The 24,413-nt window shown below is 60.6% G+C and overlaps 5 protein-coding genes across 5 annotated transcripts; all 5 read left to right on the forward strand.

Annotated features, from left to right (window-relative positions):
* Positions 1-1,611: 1,611 nt before the first annotated feature.
* Positions 1,612-4,449, forward strand: LMXM_18_1140 (conserved hypothetical protein; the record flags this gene model as incomplete). The annotated part of the gene is made up of 1 exon (XM_003874079.1): positions 1,612-4,449. The coding sequence occupies one exon, from the start codon at positions 1,612-1,614 to the stop codon at positions 4,447-4,449; it is 2,838 nt and encodes a 945-aa protein (XP_003874128.1).
* Positions 4,450-5,172: 723 nt separating this feature from the next.
* Positions 5,173-6,255, forward strand: LMXM_18_1150 (conserved hypothetical protein; the record flags this gene model as incomplete). The annotated part of the gene is made up of 1 exon (XM_003874080.1): positions 5,173-6,255. The coding sequence occupies one exon, from the start codon at positions 5,173-5,175 to the stop codon at positions 6,253-6,255; it is 1,083 nt and encodes a 360-aa protein (XP_003874129.1).
* A 7,447-nt stretch (positions 6,256-13,702) lies between these two features.
* On the forward strand, positions 13,703-14,032 carry LMXM_18_1160 (conserved hypothetical protein; the record flags this gene model as incomplete). The annotated part of the gene is made up of 1 exon (XM_003874081.1): positions 13,703-14,032. One exon carries the CDS (start codon positions 13,703-13,705, stop codon positions 14,030-14,032), a length of 330 nt encoding a protein of 109 aa, XP_003874130.1.
* Positions 14,033-16,939: 2,907 nt separating this feature from the next.
* On the forward strand, positions 16,940-17,548 carry LMXM_18_1170 (conserved hypothetical protein; the record flags this gene model as incomplete). Its single annotated transcript, XM_003874082.1, has 1 exon — positions 16,940-17,548. One exon carries the CDS (start codon positions 16,940-16,942, stop codon positions 17,546-17,548), a length of 609 nt encoding a protein of 202 aa, XP_003874131.1.
* Positions 17,549-19,106: 1,558 nt separating this feature from the next.
* Positions 19,107-23,762, forward strand: LMXM_18_1180 (conserved hypothetical protein; the record flags this gene model as incomplete). Its single annotated transcript, XM_003874083.1, has 1 exon — positions 19,107-23,762. One exon carries the CDS (start codon positions 19,107-19,109, stop codon positions 23,760-23,762), a length of 4,656 nt encoding a protein of 1,551 aa, XP_003874132.1.
* Between the last annotated feature and the right edge of the window lie 651 nt (positions 23,763-24,413).

Consider the following 24,413-nt stretch of genomic DNA (forward strand, 5'->3'; position numbering starts at 1 on the left):
GGTGATCCGCTATCTTCCTGTATCGCGCTCTCGCCGCCGCTTCCCGTTTCACAGGATTGGCAGTTGCTCTTCTTCTCTGGCGTGTGCGTGTGTGTCGGAAGGGTGGGGGTGGGGGGAGGGGACTACGAATAGAGATGATGCACGAACGGAAGGGACGCGCTCGGGTACGACAGCCCGGAAACGGCAACAACATCAGTAAAAATATCATCCGCGCGTTTCTCAGCGTTTTCTGCAACCTTTTTTTTTGTTGGGCGCGTTCCCGTCCCTCTGAACTCTGCTCTTGAACTTCCCTTTCTTTCTTGCTTTCACGGCCACCCACTCACTCGTCTTGACGAGGGATGTACCCAACTCTCCGTGTTCAGGCTGTCGTCACATAGACACAGTCGCGCCCCGTTGCACTTGTGTGGAAACCACCAGGGCCGAGCTGGCAGTGTCGTGGGAGGGCGACTTGCAGTGCACACCTACACTCTACGTTGCACATCAGTCGAGGATCCTCACCCGGACAGCGCTGTTTCCCGTCAAGACACACACACACACACCTACACCTACACGCATACACGTCTTTCCTTTTATCGCCTGTTGTCTTCGCTGGCGAGTCTCGTGGATAGAATCATAGATTGTTGTACCATACCTTAACGTAGAAGTTGAAGAGTTGGGCGGTCAAGTCACCACGCAAGCAGGACAACGACGAGGTACACCCCCCCCTCCCCCTCAAAAGCGGCAAAGGAAAGGGGACGTGGAGAAGGCAAGTTGAATCTTCTTGATTCGAGTGTTATCAGCTTCGCTTCTGTGCTCTTGCGTTTCTTCATTTCACAGACGTGGGCACCCTCGTGCTGTGGCTCCCCACGTTTGTGTGTGCGCGCATGCGTCGAGAGTCGCCAACCTGTCGAGGTGAAAGTGTACCCCGGCTCACGCGCTCGCGCATTGTCAGTGTCGACTGCCGTCATCTCCTACGTTTGAGAACGGAGGTTCGAAATGGAAGAATCTTCGCCACCGCCACTGAATGCTGCGACACCCAGTGCTGGTGGCGCCCCTACCGCTACTGCAGTGCCAGTAGCGCAGCAGCCGGAAGCTAACGCGCCCCCGCCAACGGCGGCGATACCGTCTTTACGTATCAGGCCAGACACTCGTGCAGTCGCTGCTCCGACAGATGACGATGGGGTGGACGCCGCCGCCGATCGTGACGGATCTGCTTTGGACACTGCCGGTGGCGAGCAGGGCCCATGGAGGGGGCGGCAGGAGAACGCGGAGGCGGTGCCATTTGCAGGCGACGCTACGGCCTTGCAGAGTGAGAGTGCTGCCGTTCTTGCAACTGCAGGGTCTCCGCCGGCGCTGCGGCGGCCGTCGCTTCTGTTCGACACGGCGGTGGCCACAGATGCGCTGTTTGCGCGCATCCAGCAGCCACCGCCACCGCTGGAGCTGCCACAGGCGCACCCACGCTCCGCTGATGGCGATGCGAAGTCTCGGCGCACGGCAGGGCCGATCTCTTCCATTCTTGGACGTCCTCCGCCGGCACCGCAAACCACTACGGCCACTGCCGCAGCACCTTCGGGCGGCTCGTACTTCCATCCCACCCCGCCGCGTGACTCCTCCGCGTCTTCCTCTCTGGTAATGGCGCCTGCTGTACCTGGGCGGCTGCACAGCGCCTCCCCCACCTCGACTGTGGACTACATCGACATCGAGCATAAGCAGAACGAGCTGCGCCACGCGGTGGAGCACCATGTGCAGTCCCTGGAGCGCTCTCTCGCCTTGCGTGAGGAGGAAGTGGCTACCCTGTCGTCGCGGCTGCGCAAGCTCGAGGAGGACTACCAGTTCAACTACAACCTCATAGCGGAGCGGGATGCTGCGCTGGAGGAGGCGTCGGGGCAGCTACAGCGGCTCTACCGCGAACTGAAGCGCCTGACAGAGGAGTCGACGCGCATGGAGAAGATAATCGACACGGCAGAGAATGATATAAAGGCGGCTCGGCAGCGTGTGCGCGAAGTGGAAGAGGAGCGCGATGCTGCGGTGCGGCAGGTGCAGAAGGACTACATCATAAAGGAGCGCTACTTGACGGAGGCCGTGCGCGCGAAGGAGGCGGCGCTCGAGAAGGAGCAGGCGGATCAGCACGCGTGGTACAAGGAGCGAGCCAAGGCGTTGGAGGAGGAGCGTGCGGCCATGTCTGATTGCAGTGCTTTGGTGTCCATGGAGACGGAGGAACGCTTCAAGCAGCAGGTTACCCGACTACAGTCTGAGGTGGCAGGGCTGCAGCAGGCGCTGAAGGACGCTCGCCAGCAGAAGGCAGACGCCGAAAAGCGTGCTATGGCAACGGAGGAGGCGAACGCCGCCCTCGCGCACGAGTCTGCCGTGGCCCAGCAGCGTCACGAGGCTCTTGCACAGGAGGCGGCACTCGCCAAGAGGAACTTGGAGGATCGACTTGTGCGAGTTGTCGGCGACGCTGAGAAGCGTGTCCTCGCAGCAGAGGCGACTGCGCGTGAGGAAGCGGGCCGCGCCTCGCGCGCGGAGCTAGAGCGCACTCGTCTCCAGTCAATGCTGGCAGAGGTTCAGGAGCGCTTGCAGTACCTAACGACGCGCTACGACGAGGACGTCGCCCGCTTCACAAAGGAGCGGCAGCAGCTCCTCAAGAGCAGCGATGAGGCGATGGCAGCCACCACCTCAGCAGAGCAGGCGTTACACGACACGAAGCGGGAGCTGGAGCAGCAGCGCCGCCTGTCCGCGGAGGAGGCGACACGTCTGCGACGCGAGATCGAGCGCGCGCAGGAGACGTCCGAGGCGACCCACCAGGAGCTCGTGACCGTGAAAGAAAGCTGTCACAAATGGAAGGCGCAGGCGCAGCACCTTGAGGCCGAGGCGCATCGCTGGAAGACGGAGGAGAGCAAGACGGCGGCCAGTGGGCGGCTGGAGTGCACCGCATTGGAGGAGAAGTGCCGGCAGGCCGAGCTTCGGGTGCAGCTCCTCCAGGAGGAGGCCCAGCAGACAAAGAAAGCTCGGCAAGGCGCGGTGGAGCAGGCGCAGGCCGAGGCAATGCGGCTCACGCGCGAGCTTCACGCCAGCGAGGCGGCGCGTCGCGCTCTGGAGGATCAGTTTCACCTGCAGGAAGACTTCAGGGAGGGACGAGAGGGGCTGCAGATGCTGCGCATGGAGAAGGAGCAGCTGCAGAAGCGCGTGGCGGAGCTCGAGCACACCAACGCAGAAGTACGGCTGCAAGTGGCCAACTTCGCTGCTGAGCTGCAGAACGACCCGGTCATCAAGGCTGCCAAGGAGACGCAGCAGCGCGCTGTAGCGCTGCAGCAGGAGTTGGAACAGGCCAAGGCGGAGGTGCAGCTGCTGCAGGACTCGCTGAGGGACAAGGAGGAGGAGCTGGTGCGACTGCAAACTGAACTGTTGCGCGTGCAGGTGCTCGTCACCAGCGACGAAGCAGAGTCGCCTCCTCTGGACATGCAGACCCGCCTCGCCGCTGGCGCTGCCAACCTCAGCGACCGCGTCTCGCTGGCGCTGCAGCGGCAGCAGCAGCAGATGCGCTCAGAGTACAGCCGCATGCGCGAGTCATACGAGGAGATGGTGCGCGAGCTGGACCGACAGCGACGTCGTCGGCGCAGGCCGGCGCGACGTTCGCGCACTGCATCAGCGGCCTCCTCGTCCTCGACGAACTCTTCGTCGACTCGGGAAGCCGAGCTCCCGGGGCGACATCGCAAGCGAGGGGGTGAGGAGCCGCCGGTCGCCGCCGGCGCCTCCGTTCCGCCAGCACTTCCCGACTCCAGGACGACACACCTCCTGCAGGAGTCGGAGGTGTGGCGCCAGCGATGCGTGCAGCTGGAGCAGCAGCTGCTCACCGTGCTGCGTGAGCGCGATCGCCTAAAGAAGGAGCTGCAGCTGGCCAAACAGGACGCCGTGGCCCTCGGTGCCGAGAAGGCTTCTCTGGTGGACCTTAACTCGCTTCTGAAGGCGCAACTGCGGGAGGCGTATCGGCTGCGTGCCGGCGACACTAACGTTCGTCTGGCGCGAGGACCCACGACGGCCACCCCCGCCGCCAGTGGATCGGGGGTACGCATCTCTCCTGAACTTTTGGCGGCGGCTCTCCAGGCGTTGGAGGACGGTGCTGCTGCAGGTTGCGACACAGCGGGCAGGCCTCGCGCGCGGAGTGCGGCGGGCGCGGAGGCAACCACGACGCGGCACCGCTCACGCACCGACGAGGCATCAGCACTGAAGGAGTCGCCCGTTGTGCACTCCACGCGCGGCTATTCTGCACCATCGCTCTCGCCCGTCACTTCGCAATCCATCTCAGCGCAGCAGGCGCAGGAGCGGTTGACCACGCTGGAGCACGAAATAGAGGCAGTTCGTGAGCGGCTCGCTACCGCCTCTAGCACGGCGCAGCAGCAGCGCCAACACGGTCAGGCGGTGGTTCGCCGTGGCAGCGCGGCTGTGCGGCATTACGGTCTCGGTGACTGAGGCTGTTCCTGAAGTAGTCTACGAGGGGCACAAGTACCACACTTTTTTCTTTTGCGTCTTGTGCTGCTTCCTCCGGCAGCGCACTCACACCGTGGACGGGCGAAGCGGGTCATAACGATTGGCTGCGGGTTGGCGAAGGGAAGGCCACGGAGGACCGACACGGGGGCCGCCACCGACTCTTTCCACGCCTCGCTCGAGCGCTAGCGACTGAGAGGTGTTGGAGGGAGGATAGGGAGGGTGACGAGGGGCGGGGGCCGTTGCCGAATACTTCATGGCGAAGAACGCAACGAAGTAGGCGTACAAACAACGACAAAAGAAAATGTGAAAAGCGATGAGTGAAGGTGCGCGCTCTCGCATGTCGTCAGCTCACCGATGCTCTTTCTTCGCGCGTTCTGCCTGTGCATCCTTATACTCTTGCTTTACACTTCACCATCCGCTGCTTCTTGCCTTTATCCTCAACGCCGGCGCGTCATGCCAACGCACGCACACACACTCGTGCTCAGAGAACCTCACGTGCTCTCTTACGCCATCGCAACGTAGCCGTATTCGCACATCCGGACCCCCCTGCTCCCCCAACAGCGTCCGGACTCGACTGCCATTTGGCACCACTGGCCCTGCCACAAAGATAGATACGCTTCTGCTCGCGCCAGATCCCGCAACCTTCCGTTCCAATTACAAGCTGCACAACAGCGCGCCACCACCACCGCCGCCACATATTCCACAATGGGAGGGAAGAACTCCACGCAGCGCCAGGGCGCGCAGCTGCGTAATGGAAGCGGAGGGGGCAGCACAGCGCCAGAGCGGCAGGCTCCTAGCAACATGCCGCCGCACTTAGCGGATCAGTACGACAATAATAGCAGCCGTCAGCGCAACCAGCCGCCTAGCAACGCCAACAACACCGCTCCGCCTCAGCAGAACGCCCCCCAGCCGCCGCTGCAGCAGCAGCAGCAGAATAGGAGCGGCAACCCCATGGGGAACACCAGTGCCAACAACAGCAACGAACGCGGCGGCGTGCAGGAGGGTCAGATGGTCAAGATGCTGGCCACTATAGAGGCTTCCACGGTGAGCTATATGCCAGCGACGCAGGTGCTCACGTTCTACATCACGAGCGTATGTGAATCACTGACCTACGAGATCCACACAGGTGTGAAGGAGTTTGTGCATAACGGCACTGTGTGTTATAGGCCCAACAGGCCAAAGCTGGAGCCCGTCAAGACGGAAATCCGTGGCCCGCAGGAAAACCGAAAAATCACCCTGAAGCTGGACATAAACTCGCTGGAAGAAAAGGAGAAGTCGTTCAACAAGCACTACCCAAAGCAGATGCCGTGCGTTATCGTGCTCCGCTACAAGACTACTGAGATCTGCAAGAGGGACGACGGCCGCGACAACAACAACCAAACCGAGGAGGAGATGCGTGTGGAGCATACGGAGCACACCTCCGTTGACCTCGCGGAGAAACCGAAGCGCCGCGTCATCAGCCAGATTGTGACTGCAGGTGGTAACGCCTACACAGTAGAGAACCTTTACGGTGTGGACAACGACGGGGCGACGCCGGCGAGCGGCAACGGCGGTGGTGCCGTAATGATCGGGTCGACGATCGAGGATGAAGAGGATGGACTCTGCGTGATATGCCTGACAAACCCGAAGGACACGGCTGTGATGCCGTGCCGCCACATGTGCATGTGCAAGGACTGTGGCGAGCAGCTGTTGAGGCACAAGCCTGTGTGCCCCGTGTGCCGTGCCCCGATTTCGACACTGCTGCATATGCCCTCGCTGAGCAACAAAGCCGCTGCTTCGACGGCATAGAACAAGACGATGGGAGGACAGGTAAAGAGGATTTATTTGTCTCTATGTGTGTGTGTGTGGAGGGAGGGGAGGGGAGAAGGTTAAGCAACGGGCAACGCACAGCAAAGGGGTGGAAACCACGAGAAAAAAGAACAATATATATATATATATATTCCAGGTGTAGGTGGGAGAAGAGGGGGAGAGGCGTCTTGCTATGGCGCAGTCGCGTGCACACTTTCGTCGACATACCTCCCCTCCATGATCCTCTTCTCGTGTTCTCCTCTTGGCGCGTTTCAGGCCGCTTGCACGTTTGGGGAGGGAGAGGGGGAGGAGGGGGAGGAGGAGGCGATGCGGGAAATAGGTGATTTTCTGAGTTTTTTTATACCTCTGGTGTTTTCTTTGCTCTCTTCAGCTCGTACCTTGCTTGTTGGCTGCCGCGTGCATGCGAATGTTGCCTGCTTACGCCTTATTTCCGTTTCTTTTTTTTTTCGGCCTTTCTGCTGATGGTGACCTCTCGTCTCTCCCTCTGTCACCCGCCACTGTTTTACCTCCCCCTCCCCCCGCTGCCCATTCCCACCCGAGAGGCGTCGCGATGCCCCTTTTGTTTCCTCTGGTGCGCCCCCTCGTCCTATTTCCGCCAATTGGCCCGCCTTCTTGTTAGACGGTGTGTGCTGCCCAGACGCTCGCGCGTTCAAGTTTGTGATGGTCAGAGGCGAATCTTTACCGTGCTCGTACACCCGTCCATTCGCACGCACGCACAAGCATACCCTCTGCCCACGCATCAACTGCAGACACACACGAGGAAGAGGAGAAGGGGGAGGGGATGAGGAGGATCATCTGCTTACCGGCCCGCGCACACTCAAGCGTACATGCATTCATCCACTCACAGGCTAATCGCACGCACGTGCTGTTGGGGGTGGGGGGTGGGGTGCCACGGGACATTGTCAGTAGTAGGCAAGGTAAGCAGGCGAGGGAGGCGCAAAGCAGGGCCAAACCAGAGGAGGGGACGCCACCACCACCACCACCACCACCACACACGTATTGCTTTGTGATTGGACTGCGCACTCTTCATCTAGCCCCTCGGGTGTTCTTTTTTTTGTTTCCCCTTGCCTATTGCACTGTGTCGGTGGTCTGGCAGACGTTTGTGCCCTGTGCGAGAGTGGAGGAAACAAATGCAAGGCTCCTCTCGCAGCAGACTGAAGCGGGGAGGTGGCGGAGGGAGGGAGGAGAGGGGGGGGGGTAACGATGTGGGAGTGGTAGGGCTCTGATCTTGACAGGCTCAGTGATTCGGTAATGAACTGATGCCGCACTCTGCCCACTCTTTTGCCTCTTCTTCTCTTTCACACGCTAGTCAAGTGGATTGGCCCGTCTTCTCAGCCTCTTTTTCTCTATGGGACGCCGTCTCTTCCCCTCACTGTTGTACGCGCGTGTGTGCCCACCTGTCTGTGTGTGTGCTTGCTACCCCTTCGAAAGTATTCCTCGCAAGTTGTTGGCCCATATCCTCCTCCCCCCTCTGCCTCCTCCTTCGATGGCCTCCCCATCCCCGACTTGGCGCTGTTCTCTATATCTTGCTGTTTCCATATCTTGTTTCTTTCTCTTCCGGTTCATCGTGTTACTGTCGATCGGCTGATGTCGTCATACCCACTCACGCTCGCGCACACCTTCCACCACCAGCACCACCACCACCCCCTCCCTCCCTCTCTCTCCCTCCCTCCCTTCGGCTCCTTTGCTCTGATTCTTCACCCTTTCTCCCTCGCATTTTACATCTTTTTTTGTTCTCCGGTTTGTCTGTTGCTGTCGGTGTTCGCGTCGTCGTCGTCATGTGTGTGTGTGTGCTCCTCGGTTGTTGCTCGCTTCCCTTCGTTTTTTTTATTGCTTCCTGTCTCTCTGCCTGTGTGTCCTCTACCTTTCTTGTCGGTAAAAGGATCGCCCATGTGCGGGTCTCTCGGTGCGCGTGGATGCGTGTGCAACACTTTCTTTTTTTCTTTTTGCCCCCCCCCCCCTCTTGTCTTGCCAGCCCAGCTTCTGAACTGCAATACGAAGTGGCATGACGGAGAAAACCACAAAAAAGAAGGGCGTGCAGTGGACTGCAATGTTTAACTGGGTGGGTGTGTCCATTAAAAAAAACGCACGGACCGAAGAAGGAAGGTGGCAACGGTCGGAAAGGCGCAAGCGTGGGCTGCGGACTTATCTTGAAGAGGATGTGTGTGTATATTCACATGTGTGGAGCAAAAGAAAAAAAGGCATGATCGGCGCGAGACCCACCTTGCAAACATGTGCACGAGATTTGTCTTTGTTCCGGTGGCCCGCATTCCGCGCGAACGCGTGCGTGTTTCGCGATGGCTGGCCGCTAATCCCTCGTGCTTCTCTTCCTCTGAGACGTGGAGACTTGTCTGCCTCTTCGTTGTGTGGGTGGGTGCGTTTCGCTCTTCTTCAGCTGCTTCTTCTTTTTTTTTCTGTTGTTCCACCTTCTTCAGTATAGATATCGGCTTGCTATTTTTGCGACCAGAGGAGGCAGCCTCTCACCTTGTCTCCTTTTTCCTGGTCTTCTATGTGTGCGTGCATGTCTGTGTGTGTGTGCGTGTGCGTGTGTGTGTGTTCGTGCTGCGCTGAACGCACGCGCTCCCTCCTCTTTCTTCACCTGCGGTGTTTGTGGCCCCCCCCTCCTCCTCCTCCTCCATTCGCTTTTCCTTTTGTCCGTTGTTCCCTGCTTGTGGTGTGCTGGTGCCCGGGTTGTGTGCTGCTGTTGTTTTCTCTCTGTTTCTTTTTTTTTGTTGCGCTTCCGACTCGACGTTTCACATCAGCTGTACGCTCGACGATCACACACGCCGGCACACACGCAGCATATTGTACAGAGTCGTCACCACCCCGCTGATGCGGGGATGTCTCCCCCTCCCCGCCTCCTATCCTCTCCGCGCCCTCCTCCTTTGTTCTGTGACACGCACGTACACAGAAAAACAACATGGGCACGTTTGTGAGCATCTCGTGAAAAGCGCTTCCACTTCTCGTGGTTTACGTGCTCTCTCTCTCCATCTTTTTTTCGTGCTCGTAAAGTCTTCCCACTGCCCACAGGCTGCCTTGACCGCGCTTGTACTGGGGGAGGGGAGGGGGGAGGCGATGATGATGCTTCTCTTGCTTTACCGACGCCGCTGTCCTGTTTCTTTCTCCTCTTCGCGCAGACGCGCAGACGCGAAGACGAATTCCCACATGTGCACACCGACCGAAACCCAGATGCTCCGCACGCCCCGTAAATACTGCGAGGGGTTATGTGCAGGCACGGATCTGTGTGTGTGTGTGTGTGATGAGCGTCTAGCCATGCCGAATGCATGCCGGCCTCTCCGTGGAAAGGGCGCAAGAGGAGACAGGGACGAAGAGAGGAGGTGCGTTGGGCTGCTTCCGCGTTTCCTTACGTCGGCCGCGGCGTGGCCCTTTCCCCTCTTCTTCTGTTGCTCGCTGTGTTCCTGTTGTTGGGGTCTGCCTTTTTTTTCTGTCCTATTCTAAGCGATGCTTTCTTTTGGCTCGTATGTGTGTGTCTCCGTGCGCCATGGACGCCGTTGTTTGTGTGTTTCTTTTACCTTTCCCTTTGATGTTCTTCCGCCGTCGTTGTGATTCTCGTCATACCAACCGTTTGAGCGGGTTGCCTGTGCGAACGGCGCATACGTGTGTGTGTGCGCGTCCGTGCGAGGTCTCAGCATGGTGTTCCTCCTACACGGCGACCTCCGTCAGTACACGGCCGCCTTTTTCTTCTCTTCCTTTGTGCGTTGAGGAGTCCCTGGTGATGCCGGGCACCTCAACGTGGGGCCAGGGTACGGTAGCCACTTTGCGTGGAAGCCAAGAGCCCGTGACCTATCCTCGGGCACGGCTGCGGGCTCGTGTTGTCGGCGGAAACGCCGGGGGCAGCAATGTGCCGAGGAGGCCCGCCGCCACGATCGCGTTCCGGCCGCCTCGCTATGAATTCCCCTGATGGCTCGACAAACATCTGCACTCACCTACATTTTTTTCTTTCCGCTTTTGCTGCACTGCGGCGGCGTTGCACGTAGTCCTGTGCCCCGCCTGCGCCGTATACCGTGGAATGGCGACGGTCTGGGCAACCCTAAAAGCGGGGCGGGTTGGCCGGGTTCCTCGGCAAATCCTCGATGGATGTCTGTCCTCCGAAAGGGGCGCGTTATGCCCCCCACGGGCTGCGCGGGGCGCGGTCTCTCAGGTTTTCGGCGCCCTGGCGTAGCAAGTGGGGAGGGGGGCTTCGCCTGTGCGCCAGCCCCCTCGTGCGCGCGCAGTGGCGACTCTGGTGGGCGGACGTCCGGCGACATACTCGAGGACGCCATTGCAACGCCGGGGGCCCCGGATCGAATGCAAAGCTGCGTGGCGCCCGGTCCTCGCGCCACCCGGGGTGGTGCGCGAAAAAATGACCCGGCCGGGCCAGCGCCACCCCACATGGCTAGCCGGTAACGAGCGCCTGGGATGGGCAAGCGGCGGGGACGTCACCGAGGCGCCGGCCGATCACTGCATGGGCAAGCTCGCTGCCCATCTTGGGGGGTATGGCTCGGCGCTGCCAGCGACGACTGGCGCCCCTATGGCGCCCTTTCCGGAAGTGGAACTGAAGACTGCACCGCGAGCGCTCATCGGCGAACGGACCCGCAAAACGCGGTGCCCACCGAAGCGGCGACGAAGCGAAGACGCGCGAGCCATGGGAGCGCCGTGCGAACCCCGAGTACCAAGACAGTCCAAAAACGCGCCAGGGCGGGAAGCAGAATCACCTACGCAGCCACACACACACACACACACACACACACACACCGCAACACCGCAACAGGCTCACGCACACAACCACAAAGTATAACTGAAGTATGTGACAGTATTGGCAACTGCTTGCGGCAGCCGCCGGGAATGCCGCCCCACCCAACGTACCCGCTTATAGACCGTTGCGGAGGCCAGGACTGGCGCGGTCGGCGGCCACTTCCGGGAGGGCGACCTCCCACCGCCCCCCACCCCCGCGCCCCTCAGGCCGTTTTCCATAGGCTCAATCGGGGGTGGGGGTACCCCGTGAGGCTCACCGTGCCCTCCTCCCCTGAAGCTGCACGTGGCCGATGGTGGCCCCGCGCCTTACTGTCCCTGTGACACTGACCCGTGATCTGCGCAATCCACATGGGCAACTTACCTCGCGGCGACTGCGCGACCATCTGGGGGACAAGCTCCAACCACGGCAGCCTGGCTTCCATCCCCACCGCCCCACCGCAGACCCCGTGGACTTGCCTCCCCCCACGGCAGCCCAGCATGAGCCACGTGCCAAGGTAGGGGCGGCGTTTGTGCACTCGACGCTCGCGCCTTCGGCTCGGTAGATCCCGGCGCTGAAGAAGTGCGTTGTATGCCCGTGCCGTATTGTGGGACGCCGCGGCTTGAAGAGGCTGAGGGAAAAACATGGCACGCCGGCCGAGTGCAGGGTCTGGGAGGGCCCTGACCTGCGGCTGGCCGACTCCCTCCCTGGCTTCATCTGGCATGTGCCTGCGCCACCGCCTGGTTACCCGCCCGGCGGGCGCCACCGCTTCCGCCCTCGGCCAGGGGCGTGCGGTCGGCCGGGGTGTCTGCCTGACGCTGATCGCGCGGCGCGTATGGGAAGAAGGGACAAGGACGGGCAAGAAGGGCTCGCTAGACGCATGACCCCCATTCGACTGCCGACGGCTCGCTCTGGTCGACCAGGGTTTAGCCGAAGTGCGACCGAGGCAGGTGCGCTGTGGCTGTGTGTCTTTGTGTGTGTGTCTATGCTCTGACTTGGTCGTGGGTGGAGTGATGGGCACGTTGCTATGAAGTGGAGGAACAGGCGAAGCGGCATACGATGCTGGACATGACAGTGTTGCGTGTGTGTGTCGTGTGCGGTATTCCATCCGTGTGGGGTACGCCGCCTATCATTTTCGCTGTCGTTGCGTTTCTCTCGCCTCATCTGTATCATTGCTGCGGTAGTGCGGGTTTTTGTATGTGAGTGTGCGTGTATCGATGGGGAGATGAGGTGGTCGGGGTCCGCAAGCAGGGGTTAGGTGAAGGTATGCGTGGTTACGGGCAGTTCTCTCGCTCTGTCTGGGTGTTTGCGCATCATCGCAGGTGAGAGGCAGTGAAACGAACAGCGAAGAGATCGACCGTCGCGTGTGAAATGACGTGGAGAAGCAAGTCAGGATAAGAGAGAGTGAGCCTAAAGTGGTCCCGCTTCTACACAGGCCCCTCCCCTCTCTTTCGCCAACGTATCCTACGCCTGCACGTGTGTGCGAAGGTGTGTACGAAGACATTCCACCAACACCATACGCTATCTGCCCGATCATCTCTACGTTCTTCACGTTTCCTTGCCTCCATCCGAATCTCGCGACCGCCAACCTTTATCCTTCTTCGCCTTTAATGGCGGTGATGTACTCTCTGTCTCCATGAGCGTGGCCACGTATGCGTGCGTGCATGCGTGCGTACGTGTGGCGGGTAATCTCTTGCAGCAAAAAAAAAGAAACAGCATCCCTCTCGTTGGGCCAACGGTCGAAAGCGGGGTTGCCGGGCAGACGCCGGGTGCGGTGTGTGTCGCATCTTCACCCCTTCCTCGAGTGATGAGAGAGGGATATGTGAAGGGGGGAGGGAGTGCTAAAAGCGTAGGTGTGCGTGCCAAGGGTGGTTGCAGCCTCCACACGGGGAGGGGGAGAGGGGTCAGTGCCGCAAGCAGCACTGCTCACCGTGGCCGGATATCCGCGATCCATTTAGGCGCATTGCTTCTATTGTGAGGACCACTCTACGCTCTACGTTGTCTCTGGGCACTGGCAGATGCGTAGGCTTTCCCGAGTTCGGCATGCACACGTTAGCGAGCAGTGCAGGACACCAGTGGGACTCGTGCTCTTCGTCATACTCTCTGATGAACTCCTTTGCCATCACTTTTTTATTCTCGCTCTCGCTCTCTGCGGTCTGCTCTATATCAGCACCGTGTACCCACTTCCACGCAACGTCACGCACACGCACGCACACACACACACACACACATGCTCTCTTGTGCCTTGCTGGCACCGGCACTTCACAACCCACTGCGCCTCCTGTAATCGCATAGAGGAAGGAAAAAGGGCCAGAGCCTTGCCCTCGGAGTGCATCGCACACAGCATACATTCGGAGAGCGAGGCAAGAAAAGGGGACGTCCGTGGTGTGTCTTCAGTGACTCTCGGATCGCGTCTCTATAGGTCCTGCCGCCTGACCTGGGACTCTGCTCGCTTGTTTGTCGCGCCGCTTTTTGTTTTCTTCGTCTTGTTGCCGGCACTTGCGCACCATCACAGCTCCCACGCTATCTTTGCCATCTCTCTCTCTTCCCTCCCTCCCTCTCTCACGCTTCCTGCAGCTGTTTTCTCCCTTCTCGATAACGCCACATAGCCGGGGCCTGTCGGAGAACTCCGCGTCTCAACGGACGGTACGGTAAGAAGAGTATTCCGGTGCGGCCAGGAGGGGTATTGAAAGGATGGGGTACGATTCGTGTGCGACGTGCTGCGCAATCTTCTCGCTGCTGGGCATCGTACACCTTGTCTTGTTCGGCCGCATGTTCAGCGAGAAGGCCATCTCCTTTGCCATTATGGCCGTAGAGCACGGTTGGGACGGGGAAACGAAGGCGAAGGCGTGCTACAACGGTGCCATTATTTACACGGTGACGCTCTTCTTGTCCGTCCTAGCCCGCGTGTACTTCCGCCGTAATGACGCCGCCAAGGCAGCGCTGCTTCACGCCCAGCATATTGAGGAAATTCAGGGGCTCCTCGTGCCACCCTCCATCTCGACAGGCTCCAGCCAGCACTGAAGAGGATACGCGATGACCACGCTGAAGGTGAGGAGACGCAGGCGGCGAACTGAAGAGAAAACGAACAAGGGTAGAAAAGTTAACGTCCACGCGCATGCACATGCGGCTATTCAGCGTGCACTACGACCAACAGTGCACCAAGAGGGGGTGGGTGGGTGGGTGCACGCGTACGGAGTGACTCCTAACGTCCCGACTCCCCTGCCCCCGGTCTTCTCAGTGGAAACGAGAAAAGACGCACACCGACGTTCACTAGCGCACCTGGAGTTCGGTTTCTCTCTCTATCTGATGTTCTCTCCTCCTAAATCGCGTAAAGACAAAGTGGGGTGGTGGTGGTGGAGGGACGAGTGTTTCGACACATGTGCGGTGTGCGTGTACACGTGTGTATGTGCTTGCGTGCTGGAGGGGCGGCGGGAGTAGCGCGAGGGAAACGGCGCGGTCCTGCTCATCGAATGCTGCTTCCGTGCGCGATCCGCTGTGCACGTCCATCTCTCTTTCTTTTCCCGTTTCTCTCTCTGTTTGCGGCCCGCCCCCGCCCCCCCTCCCGCTCCGTCCCCTCGCCTCCGTTCATATCCGCCGGGCAGGTGATTCTGTGCGCTGTGGAGGTGATGGGTTCGCACGGTTCCGTTTCTCTCCATGGCCCCCCTCTCTCCCTCCTCTTGCGAGCGCGCCGTTCTTTGTCTGCCTTACCGCTGCTCGTCTTTTTCCTCCTTTTCATGTCGTCTCTCGCGTGGTGAGGAGGGGTGGGGGGCGGTTGTGCTCTGGGAGGCAGGCAGGAAGGGGTTGGCTACATGTGTGTGCGTGTGTGCGCGGTGCTCTCTTACTGCCAGTGTGTCTGCGTGTCTTCGTCCCGCCCACTTTCTGTTTTTCCTTTTTTCTTCAGCTCTCGTGTTTTGCTGCCGTGATGGGCGGGCGTATGCGTGTGTGTGTGTCGCCATGAGGTAGTGCGCACCTTATGGCGTCTGCCCCTATTTTCTCTCGTCAGCCCTCGATGGCATTGTGTTCGCTGGGGAGGGATGAGAAGAGGGGGCAGGGGGAGATAGTGTGCTCGACATCGGCGGCAGGGGCCGCAGGGCACGTCTGGAGATGTCTGTATGTGCTGGGCTTTTCTCTAGCGTTGGTGCAGGAGTGCGCTGTGCACGCTTGTTGGTGCGTGTTTGCGCATGAGGGAGCGGGCGAGCGAAAGTAAAGATTTTTGTGTATCGCTGTTGGTGCGATGGCGGAGACTTGCGCATCTCTTGCCAGAGTGTGTGTGTATCCGTGCGCGTGCTGATGACTCCCTGGACAAGCGATCTCCCTCCTCCACTCCCCCTCTTGCGCGTGCGCGTTTTCTGCTGTCGGTTTACATGTTCTTCCTCCTCGTGAGTTGTAGAGCCAATCAACAGCAGGAAGAGCAGCGCACAGAGAGGCACATGCACACGAGAGTGTGTAGGCGCGTGTGCGGAAGGGGTGGGTGGGTGGGGTGACAACCATCATACATAACAAAAAAGATGGTGAGAGGCATGGAGCTGGGGAGAGACTCAGGGGGAGGGGGAGGGAGAGGGGAGGGGAAGAGGCGTCACTCGCCGAGGGCCCTTTGGCATGATTGTCTGTAGTCGAGATCCAGGCATAGACACACCGTGAGCCCAGTGCTGTCCGAGGAGGAGGGGGGAGGGAAGCCAACTACCAGACGTTTGCGCGGGGGAAAAGGGCTGAGGGGTGGCGGCACGGCCGGGAAGCTTCTCCGCTTTCCCTTCAGCCGTCGCGCACTTGTCTGCTCTCTCTCTGCAGAAGACGGCCCACAAAGCGCAAGGGCTCATGTTGGGCACCTGTGTCTCACCCCGCTAACCTCATACATGGACTGCGCATGTGTACGTGCTCGTATCTGTTTACGTGTGTGCGTGTGTGTGTGTGTGCCAAGTCTCCGTCTCCGTGCCAGCAGCCTGCACCGGGTCCCTCCTGAAGATTATGTCTGTATTCACGCACCGTTACCTAGACACGGGCGTGGATGTGCGCTTTCCATCTCCCTCTTTTTCTCTCCATCTCTCTCCGTCTTTCTCTACCCACGCACTCATGCGCCGCTGCCGCTCCCTTGTCGGCTCACCGCCGCCGTCTTGACCTTCTCCTCCCTCCTCCTTTTGGCGCCCAACGGCAGAGAGGTGTGCGCCTACGCATCAGGTCCAAGGAAACAGCACCAACATACAACGCGGAGGCGCAAGAGGAATACGCGTATCGCGAGGAGGGCGCAGACGCAAGGGAGAGAAACACAAGGAAGAAGTGACGCCTTAGCGCCACTTTTTCTCTTGCGCATCGCGTCCAGCAACTTTTGGTCATCAGCAGGGACCTTCGAGGAGAGCAACCTCCCCCCTCCCTCTCCTCCCCCCACACACGCACACTTTCTAGCGTGCACATACGCCTGTTTCTCTCGCAGGCGTTGACAGCTGTTATGGGCGCCATTGCGTGAGCTTGCACTCACTCCCCCCTCTGCATTCCGTACCTTCGATTAGAGCAGCAACCCTTGCCTTCTGCAAGACTCTAGGGCAGCGGGTGGAGAGCGCGCACAGCACTTCTCTCTTCCTGTCTTTTGTTTTTAGGTAGTAGCGTGTACCGGATGCCACCTTCAGTGCCGTCTGCCTCGCACCACAACAACAACAAAATCGCCTCCGCGCAAGCGTTGGGAGAAGGCCGTTTGATCTTAGTCTAGCATTCACACTAGCATCTCGCCGTTTTCTTTTTCTGTTTTCTCCTTTTCTGTTCTGGTCCCACGCCCTCGGTGCTCATCTCCGTCGTGGACGCTTCGTTCACGTCCTGCTGTGGCGTGTCCTGTGGCAGCAGGGCGGCCGTGAAGTTTGCCCTTGCGCGCGCTCTCTTGTGTCTTATATCTGCGTCTTTGGTTGCGGTGCCTCCGTGGCGCATACGCACAGCGAACCGATGGAGCAGTTTGTGCAACCATTAGAGGGCATCTTCCGAGACGGCATCCCTGCCCCTGTGCTGCGCGCCTTTGCCCCTCTCTTCCAGGCGCTGCCGAGTCTTCAGGAACGTGTAGAGGCATCTCGCGACTGCTATTACTGGCGAGCAAACCCCATGAAGTGTCTGGAGGAGGACATTGACACGGTCACCGGTTTCATGCAAGCCTGCGAAGCCTCCTTCCGGATGTGCCCGCAGCAGTCGGCGACGCTGCTCAAGTGCCACATGACGGAGCCGGCGCGTGCCGTCTACTTCTGCCGTGATGAGGAGTGGGAGTGGCGCAGCTGCTTGATGGATCAGACCGGCATCCGCTTCTGGCCCTACGCGAATGCCCCGATCGGTGCGCCGTGGTCGAACGGTGGGCAGACGGAGGACTTTCATCTGGAAGATCGCTTCTTCTACGAGAACTTCTCTTTCTGGCGTCGTCGCGGGGCAATGCTGGCGGTGCGCGAGCGTGAGCTAGAGGTGGCGGCGCAGCGCAAGCACTGGCTGGACGAGCAGACGGACGACACCTCCCTAGCGGTACCAAAGCCGACAATAGTGCCCATCGGCATCAACACCAAGATCAACTAGAACGGTGTGACCGTGATGTGGTGGTCGAGCCGATGGCGCTGGACCACCAAGTTGGCAACCCCACTACACCACAAAAATACACGCTACAGCACAGCGACGTAAGGGCTGAAGGAGAAACCGTCAGGGCCACGCGTGCATCAGTGCCGGGTGCGCATCCGATTGAATTACTCCCGTGCGAGGGATGCGTCCCATGGCGCTCTTTGCCCTCTCTCTGCTTTATCTATGTCCATGTATGTGTGTCGGTCTATCACCTGTCTTTATTTTCCGTTTAGCAGTCATGCGTGTCTGTGCGTGCCCGTTGTGTGTATCGTCTCTCCCCTCTCTCCGGTTTATCTTGTGTGTGCTCTTTGCCCTGCCCCCTCCCCCAACTTTGTGGGTTTCTTGCCATCCCGTCTCTCTCTATCTGTGCGCGCTTCTTCAAAGCGGCAGAAAACGAAGCCAGCGACAGCAGCAGCAGCATCATTGGTGGTGGTGGTGGCCACCGTATCCGGACTATCAATACGCCCACCCAACAAGCCTACCCACGCGCCACACGTGCATGAGTCGCGGAAGGAAATGCGTGCGTCTGCCTAGTGGCTATACAGCGGAATGAGCACCAGTGGTGTGCACAAACACCGCCCACCACCCCCCTCCTCCTCCTCCGAGTGGCAACCGATGTGTGCCGTTAACTGTGCATGTGTGCCCACTCAAGGTGGGATGTCCTGCATAGGCACTCTTGAAGTGCTTCAGGGGGGCCCTTGTGGCGCTGTTTCGTCTTCCAGCGCGGGTGCTCGGTATGGGTACGTGTGCGTGTGTGTGCGCCTTGGTGCTCACTGGACGAGAAGCTGTTTGATGACCGATGAACGTAGGATATGGGCAGCCGCAACTCTTCCAGCGCTCTTCCTCGTCTTCTCGGGGGCCGCCACAGTCCTCACTCGAAGACTCTCCCACCCCTTTTTCTTTCTCGAAGCCTTTTGGCTGCTCCCTTGGGGCCGGGCGCACAGGGAAGCGGAACTCACCCGTGGCGCGCCGGTGCTCTTGCCGAGTAGCGAAGGAAAAGTCCACAGCACGAACCCACAGGCATAGACACTACACACACACAGACACCGCTACTACGTTAGACCGCCACCATCCTGCTCTGCAGCGGCTTCGGCGAGGCCGCGTATACATACATCGGCCCACCGTTTCTTGTCGCACCATTGTACACACACCCACATACATATACACGCATACACCGATCAGGGGAGGGACATAGAGGGAGTTTGAGGCCACGCTGTGGCGCGCGGTGCCGTATATACATGTATGTGGATATATAGTTGATTTTCTCTGTCTGTGTGTTCTCTCTCTTGCCCTGGCACTCCTTGCCCTTGCGGGGCTGCGCGAGGGAGCTGAAGGGAGGGGAGGGGGTCGGAAGAGAGCCGGACCGGGCGCTGGGAGCACAGATACACTGCGCTGGTCATAGACAAGCCCACACACTGTCTTCTCCTTTCGGCCTAGAAGAGACCTTCGAGCTTGCAGGAAAAAAAAATAGAGCATCAGGAAGGTGCACTTCGCTGACGCAGCTCCAACTGCTTGCACAATGAGCTGTGTAGCAGACAACAATGGCAGTGGAGCGGGGGCAGGAGCAGCTCGGCCAGCGGCTGGCCTGTCCGCTCCTCTTGAACGAAGCGCCTCCGCTGCTTCGCACACGTCCATTGCCTCGCTGCAGCAGAGCTTCTTTGATCTGCAACCGCGCCGCACTCCTTTCCCGTATCAGCGGGCCGACAACGTCGTTTCCGCGTTGTCGGTGGCAGGGAAACGGCCGCAACGGGCGACTCCTTCGCTTCAGTCTCCCACCAGTCACGCACTGCCTCGGTCTTTGAGCCGTCCCGGCAAAGATTTTTTCGAGGAGGAAGGCGAGGGCGAGGGAGGGCAAGAGTTAGCGCTGCCCTCCCTCTCACGGCAACGGTGGTGCAAGAGGGACGCTGCCGCTGCTCCACTGCCTAACAATGCGGAGCATCATCATCGGGCTTGGGATCCGGAGTCGGTGTATCCGGTTGCCGCACCCGCGCATAAGGGCGATGTCACGCAAGAGCTCGGTGCAGTCGGTGCCATAACGTGTTGCACGACAACGTCATCCCCTTCAATTCGTTCTCCGCTGCCCAGTTCACCGGCAGCGCCGGCCGGCACCACAGACGAGGAGAGGTGGGGGCAGAAGTGTGACGTGGGCTCTGAGCGCCACCTGCAGTCGGTCCCGCCTCTCGCGGCACCTTCATTCACAACACTGCCATCTAACACGGCTGTACCACCGTTCTCGGAGCGATACGCCGCCAGTGCCAATGCGTACCTGCGGGCGGCTGCTATGGAGCTCGCGGAGGTGGAGCCGCCAGAGACCCAACGAACGCCTAGAGAGATCTGGGAGCGGACGTCAAAGGCCACTGCCGCACTGCTTCGCAACTCCCAAGGCGTTCCTCTGGTGCGAGCGGCGGCGAAGCACGCTCCGCCGAAGCTGATGCGTCCTGCTTCCGCCACTGCCCAACAGCGACCTACGTCAGCCTTTTCCCCAGTGGGCGGCTCATCGTTGCCAGTCACTGCCGCCTCTTCCGTGGCCTTTGCCCACACAACAACCTCGACCCCGCCCATTCGTGGCATTCCCCTCTTCACCAAGACTCATCGCCCTGCTGGCTGGGCATCAGTCTCGCCGCTCTCTTCTGCGTCGTCGCTGCGCCTGTCCTTGGAAGAGTACGGCCGCGCGCAGCTGCAGGACGAAGCGGTGCGGTGGTATCACCGCTGTGGCCAGCTGGAGCAGCAGCTGACCGAGATGGAAGAGGCCTTCAATCGACAGTCGAGGCTGCTGGCTGCACAGTGGCGGGCCGACAGCGTTAGCGGCGTGCGTGCGAAGCCGAGTGCTGGTGCCGCGCGCGCCTCTTCAGTCAAGGCATCTTCGGCAGCAGCCACTGGGAGGTCGCCCACCAGGCGGGACCCTGCCCTCACAAGTCGGTCGCCCGACACCCTGCTCCGTGCGTACGCGTACGCCGAGACTGAGGACGGGTACCACGCAGGGCAGACGGAGATGCGACTTCAGCGAGTTGGTTCAGAGGACTCTCAGCACTGCCCGTCGGAGGGCAGAAAGCGAATGCGCGTGGATGATAGGGCTCCACCTCGCGGGCCGGTGCTGGGCCAGATGGCAGAGGGCGAGATGCAGTATCGAGTTCCCAAGGCGTATCCAGTCAGCGCGGAAGACGGGGACCCTGCTCAGGATCTCTCAAAACACGACTTTGGCTCGCAGGTGCACCGCGGACCCAGGGGGGCAGATGGCACTGCAGCCTCGTCGTCACCGCCGCTGTTGCGGGCCTCTGTGGGACTGCAGACCGACGGCGTGGCCTCCGGGAACGCATCGTTCGCTCGTGAGACTCGTGGCATCCCTGCTGAGGGTCTTCTTTCGGCTTTTACTGAGGCCACGAGAGAGGACCCCTCGTGCCTCCCATCGACGCCGGGGCCGTCGGTGATAATGTCGAAGCAGTATGTGGCGGCGGTGGAGGAGATTGAGATGCTGCGCGCGCGCGTGGACGTGGCGGAGCGGAAGTCGGCGGAGCTGCAAGAAATGTGCGCTGCCCATGAGCTGCGCTGCGATGAATTGGAGACACAGCTGCTTGGCAAAGAGGAACAGCTGCTGCGCTTTGAGCAGCAGGCGCAGCCTCGGCCGGCCACGCCGCTCTCTGGCGGCGGCCCGGACACGCCGGCAGAGGCTGCGGCGAAGGCGTTGCTTTCAGCTGCACTGAACCCTCTGATAGCACAGTTGCAGGATCTGCTGACTCTGGTACATCCAGAGAGCCCAGGGGCACCGCGCGAACGAGGTGCCCTCGCGGCTGAAGACGTGGGGACGGTGCACGTGGCAGCCACTGACAACCTCTTCAGCGCTGCCTTTGACGACTTGGCTGCTGAGGGAGACGTCGCAGCGCCTTGCTCAATCAACGCGTGTCCTAAGTCCCCCTACACCGAGACGTCTACTCATCTCGGCGGCGTCGCGCACCTCACCTCGCTTGTCACACAGGTGCGCAGCGCGATCACTGACTTCTCACAGCGTTTCGCAGCACTACAAGCGGAGCTGGATGTCGTGCGCGCAGACCGCAACGAGTTGATCGGAGAGCAGAGCGAGCAGGTGCGCTTGCTTCAGGAGCAGCTGCTCGAGAAGGACACGGCGCAGTGGAGACTGCTGGAGGACTTGCACCGGGCCCAGGAGCAGCTGACTGTCGCAAGGGCACAGACACCGTTGGCACCAGCGGACGGAGGGATGGGCAGCGGCGAGCCCACCGCATCGCGGGATCCGCAGAAGCGAGGAGGACACAGCGAGGGAGGTGCGACGGCGACCGCTTCCGGCAGCGCAGCCCAGCAGAGCTCCTTCCCCGTCTGTGAGGCCGTGGAAGATGCGACGCAAAGGCTGTCACCACAGCAGGCGAACTCTGCTACACGTCCCACCCAAACCGCAGACACGAGTGCGACAGAGGTGGCAGCTCTACAAGAGCAGCTGGTGCAAGTGCGGGCCGCCGCTGCAGCCGGGCAGGAGGCGCAGCGTCGCGTGTTATCGGAGCGGCTGGAGCAGGCCGAGTTGCAGCTGAAGGAAGCGCGGCTGCGTGCTGAGGACGAGTATGATTGCATGTCAGGCACCATAGAAGCACTGACGCGGGAGCTAGCCGACACCAAGGAGGCGCTGCGAGTAAAGGAGATGTCGCTGCGGATTGCGTTGCGCGAGTCGTTCTCTCCACCGCTGCTAATCACTTCCCAAGACGACAAGGCGAGGAACAATGGCGTAGTTGCCGGTGGACCTGTCGCGGAAGGGCTGGTACAGGCTGCGGCATCCTCGGCTTTGCCGTCGTCGATGCAGCTTCTGCGCACGACGTCGCGTGGATCTGCTGCTTCGTCTTCGTCGCCAAGGCCGGAGCGCGAGAGCAGACGCACGAGTATGTCGCCCTCGCCGCCGATTCCTCCCCACCTCCAGAGCGCACTCGACATGGCGAAGGGGAGGGATGTGGCAGACGTGGACAAGGGCGACGGCTGGCTGGGGTTCGCCTCGGGAAAGAAGAGAAAGCCGCACCAGCGCATCGAGGATGACGGGACGCTGCGCACCCTACCCTCAGACATCGTGGCCAATGACGAGGACGGTGAGGAGGGGTTCGGGCGCACCGGCCAGCTTTTCGTTTCGTCTGCGGCGGCTCTCACCACGGCCATCGCGGCGACGGCGACAATGACATCATCTTCGCGAGAAAAGTCATCCCGAGGCCTGACAGTGTCCACTGGTGGAGGCAGCCAAGGCGCCTCCTCGCTGCCTCACGGGTGCGGTGATGGAAGCACGGCGATGCTGGAGCACGTCAGCATAGCAGAGGAAACAGCGCCACAGGAAGAGACGTCGACGCCTCCGCGGCAGCATTCTGGCGCCACTGCGCCCCTTTTCACGCAAGAAGAGGAGGCTGCGGCAGTTTCATTCGAGGCACACCGTACCATCTCCTCGTCACCGCCGCGTGCGCTGCAGAGGAAGAGTCCCTCCGCCCTTCTTGCGGACATCGCTGCTGAGGAGGAGCTGCCGCTGCCGCCACCGCTGCGCAGCCCGCTTTTCGGCACCACGACGTCGTCCGGGTCGCCGTCGCCCGAGCAGCAGCAGCGCACGCCCCCACCGCACCACCATGCGACAACATATGGGGCTCGTCTTGGCATCTATGCATCTGCGTCACAGGGGAAAGCGGAACCGCGCGGGCCACGCGACGGCTCTGAGCTCTCCGCGCAGCCGCTGTCACCTGAGGAGAAGCTGCGCAGGTTTCTGTCGGCGCTCTCCGCTTCCCCTTCGCCCCTTGAGATGGTGAAGGAGAGCGGCCGCTCATTCCCGCCAGACCACGCTACACTAGCGCGGCGACCGACTCTGCACAACAGCAGTGATGCGAGCGCCACGTCCAACGATGCCATTCTGAGCGACGTAATGGTCGCTGCTATTCCCAGCGCCGGTACCAGGTCTGTACCGATGATGGACCGCGACGAGACAACCCCTGGTCGAAGGCCGCTCTCGCTCTACTCCGCAAGTGCATCGCCGTCCTCGGCTTCCAGATCGACTGCATCACGACCGTCACCGACACTCCTGTCCGGCTCCCCGCACGCCGCCGAGGTGACGGCACGCCACGTGCAGGCATCGCTTTGGCGTCACCAAGAGGCGTGGCAGCAGCAGGAGCTCATTCTGCACGCGTTACGGAGATCCCCTTCCCTGTGAGCGAGGTCGTCCGCATCCACTGCGCTCTGTGCGACGCTCTGCCTGCGTGTTTACCAATCAGCAATGAGCTTCGTGAAGAGGAGATGAAGGGAGGGGTACGTGCTGCGTGAGAGTGTGAGACAGAGGCAGGCCGCTGTTGATAGCGAGCGAGCGAAGAGGGGCCCCGCGTGTTCCTATCGACGAGTGTGCATCCGCATTCGGCAACCCCTTTCCCTTCTGATGGGCGCATGCCGATACCAAAAACATCGCCGGTGGCGAGTGTGTGTGTGTGCGTCGCCGTAGTTTCACGAGCACTGCCCACCCGTGCACGAAGAGAAAAGTCGCACAATGACATCACGAAGTACCACCGCCATGGTATTCACAGCCGAGGACATCAACGCACGTGTGTGTGTGTGCTCTGCCAGCGGTATCATGGGGTGGCTCCCCCTCCCTTCCCCTACTCAGTGCTGTGCTTCCCCACCTCCACATGAAATGACGCTGTTGGCTGTCTCTGTCTTTTTTTCTGCCGAGGTGCTGCGACGAACGCTCTTGCGCCTGTAAACGCCGCCGCCTCTCCCGCGCACCATCGGCCTCGTCTTGTGGATGTGCCGGCGCATCTTCTCAGCTCTCTTGCGCCTTTTCACTCTTGCCTATTCCTCACTACTTGAGAGC

The sequence above is a fragment of the Leishmania mexicana genome, chromosome 18 (genome assembly GCF_000234665.1).
Source record: "Leishmania mexicana MHOM/GT/2001/U1103 complete genome, chromosome 18".
NCBI classification, from domain to species: Eukaryota; Euglenozoa; class Kinetoplastea; order Trypanosomatida; family Trypanosomatidae; genus Leishmania; species Leishmania mexicana.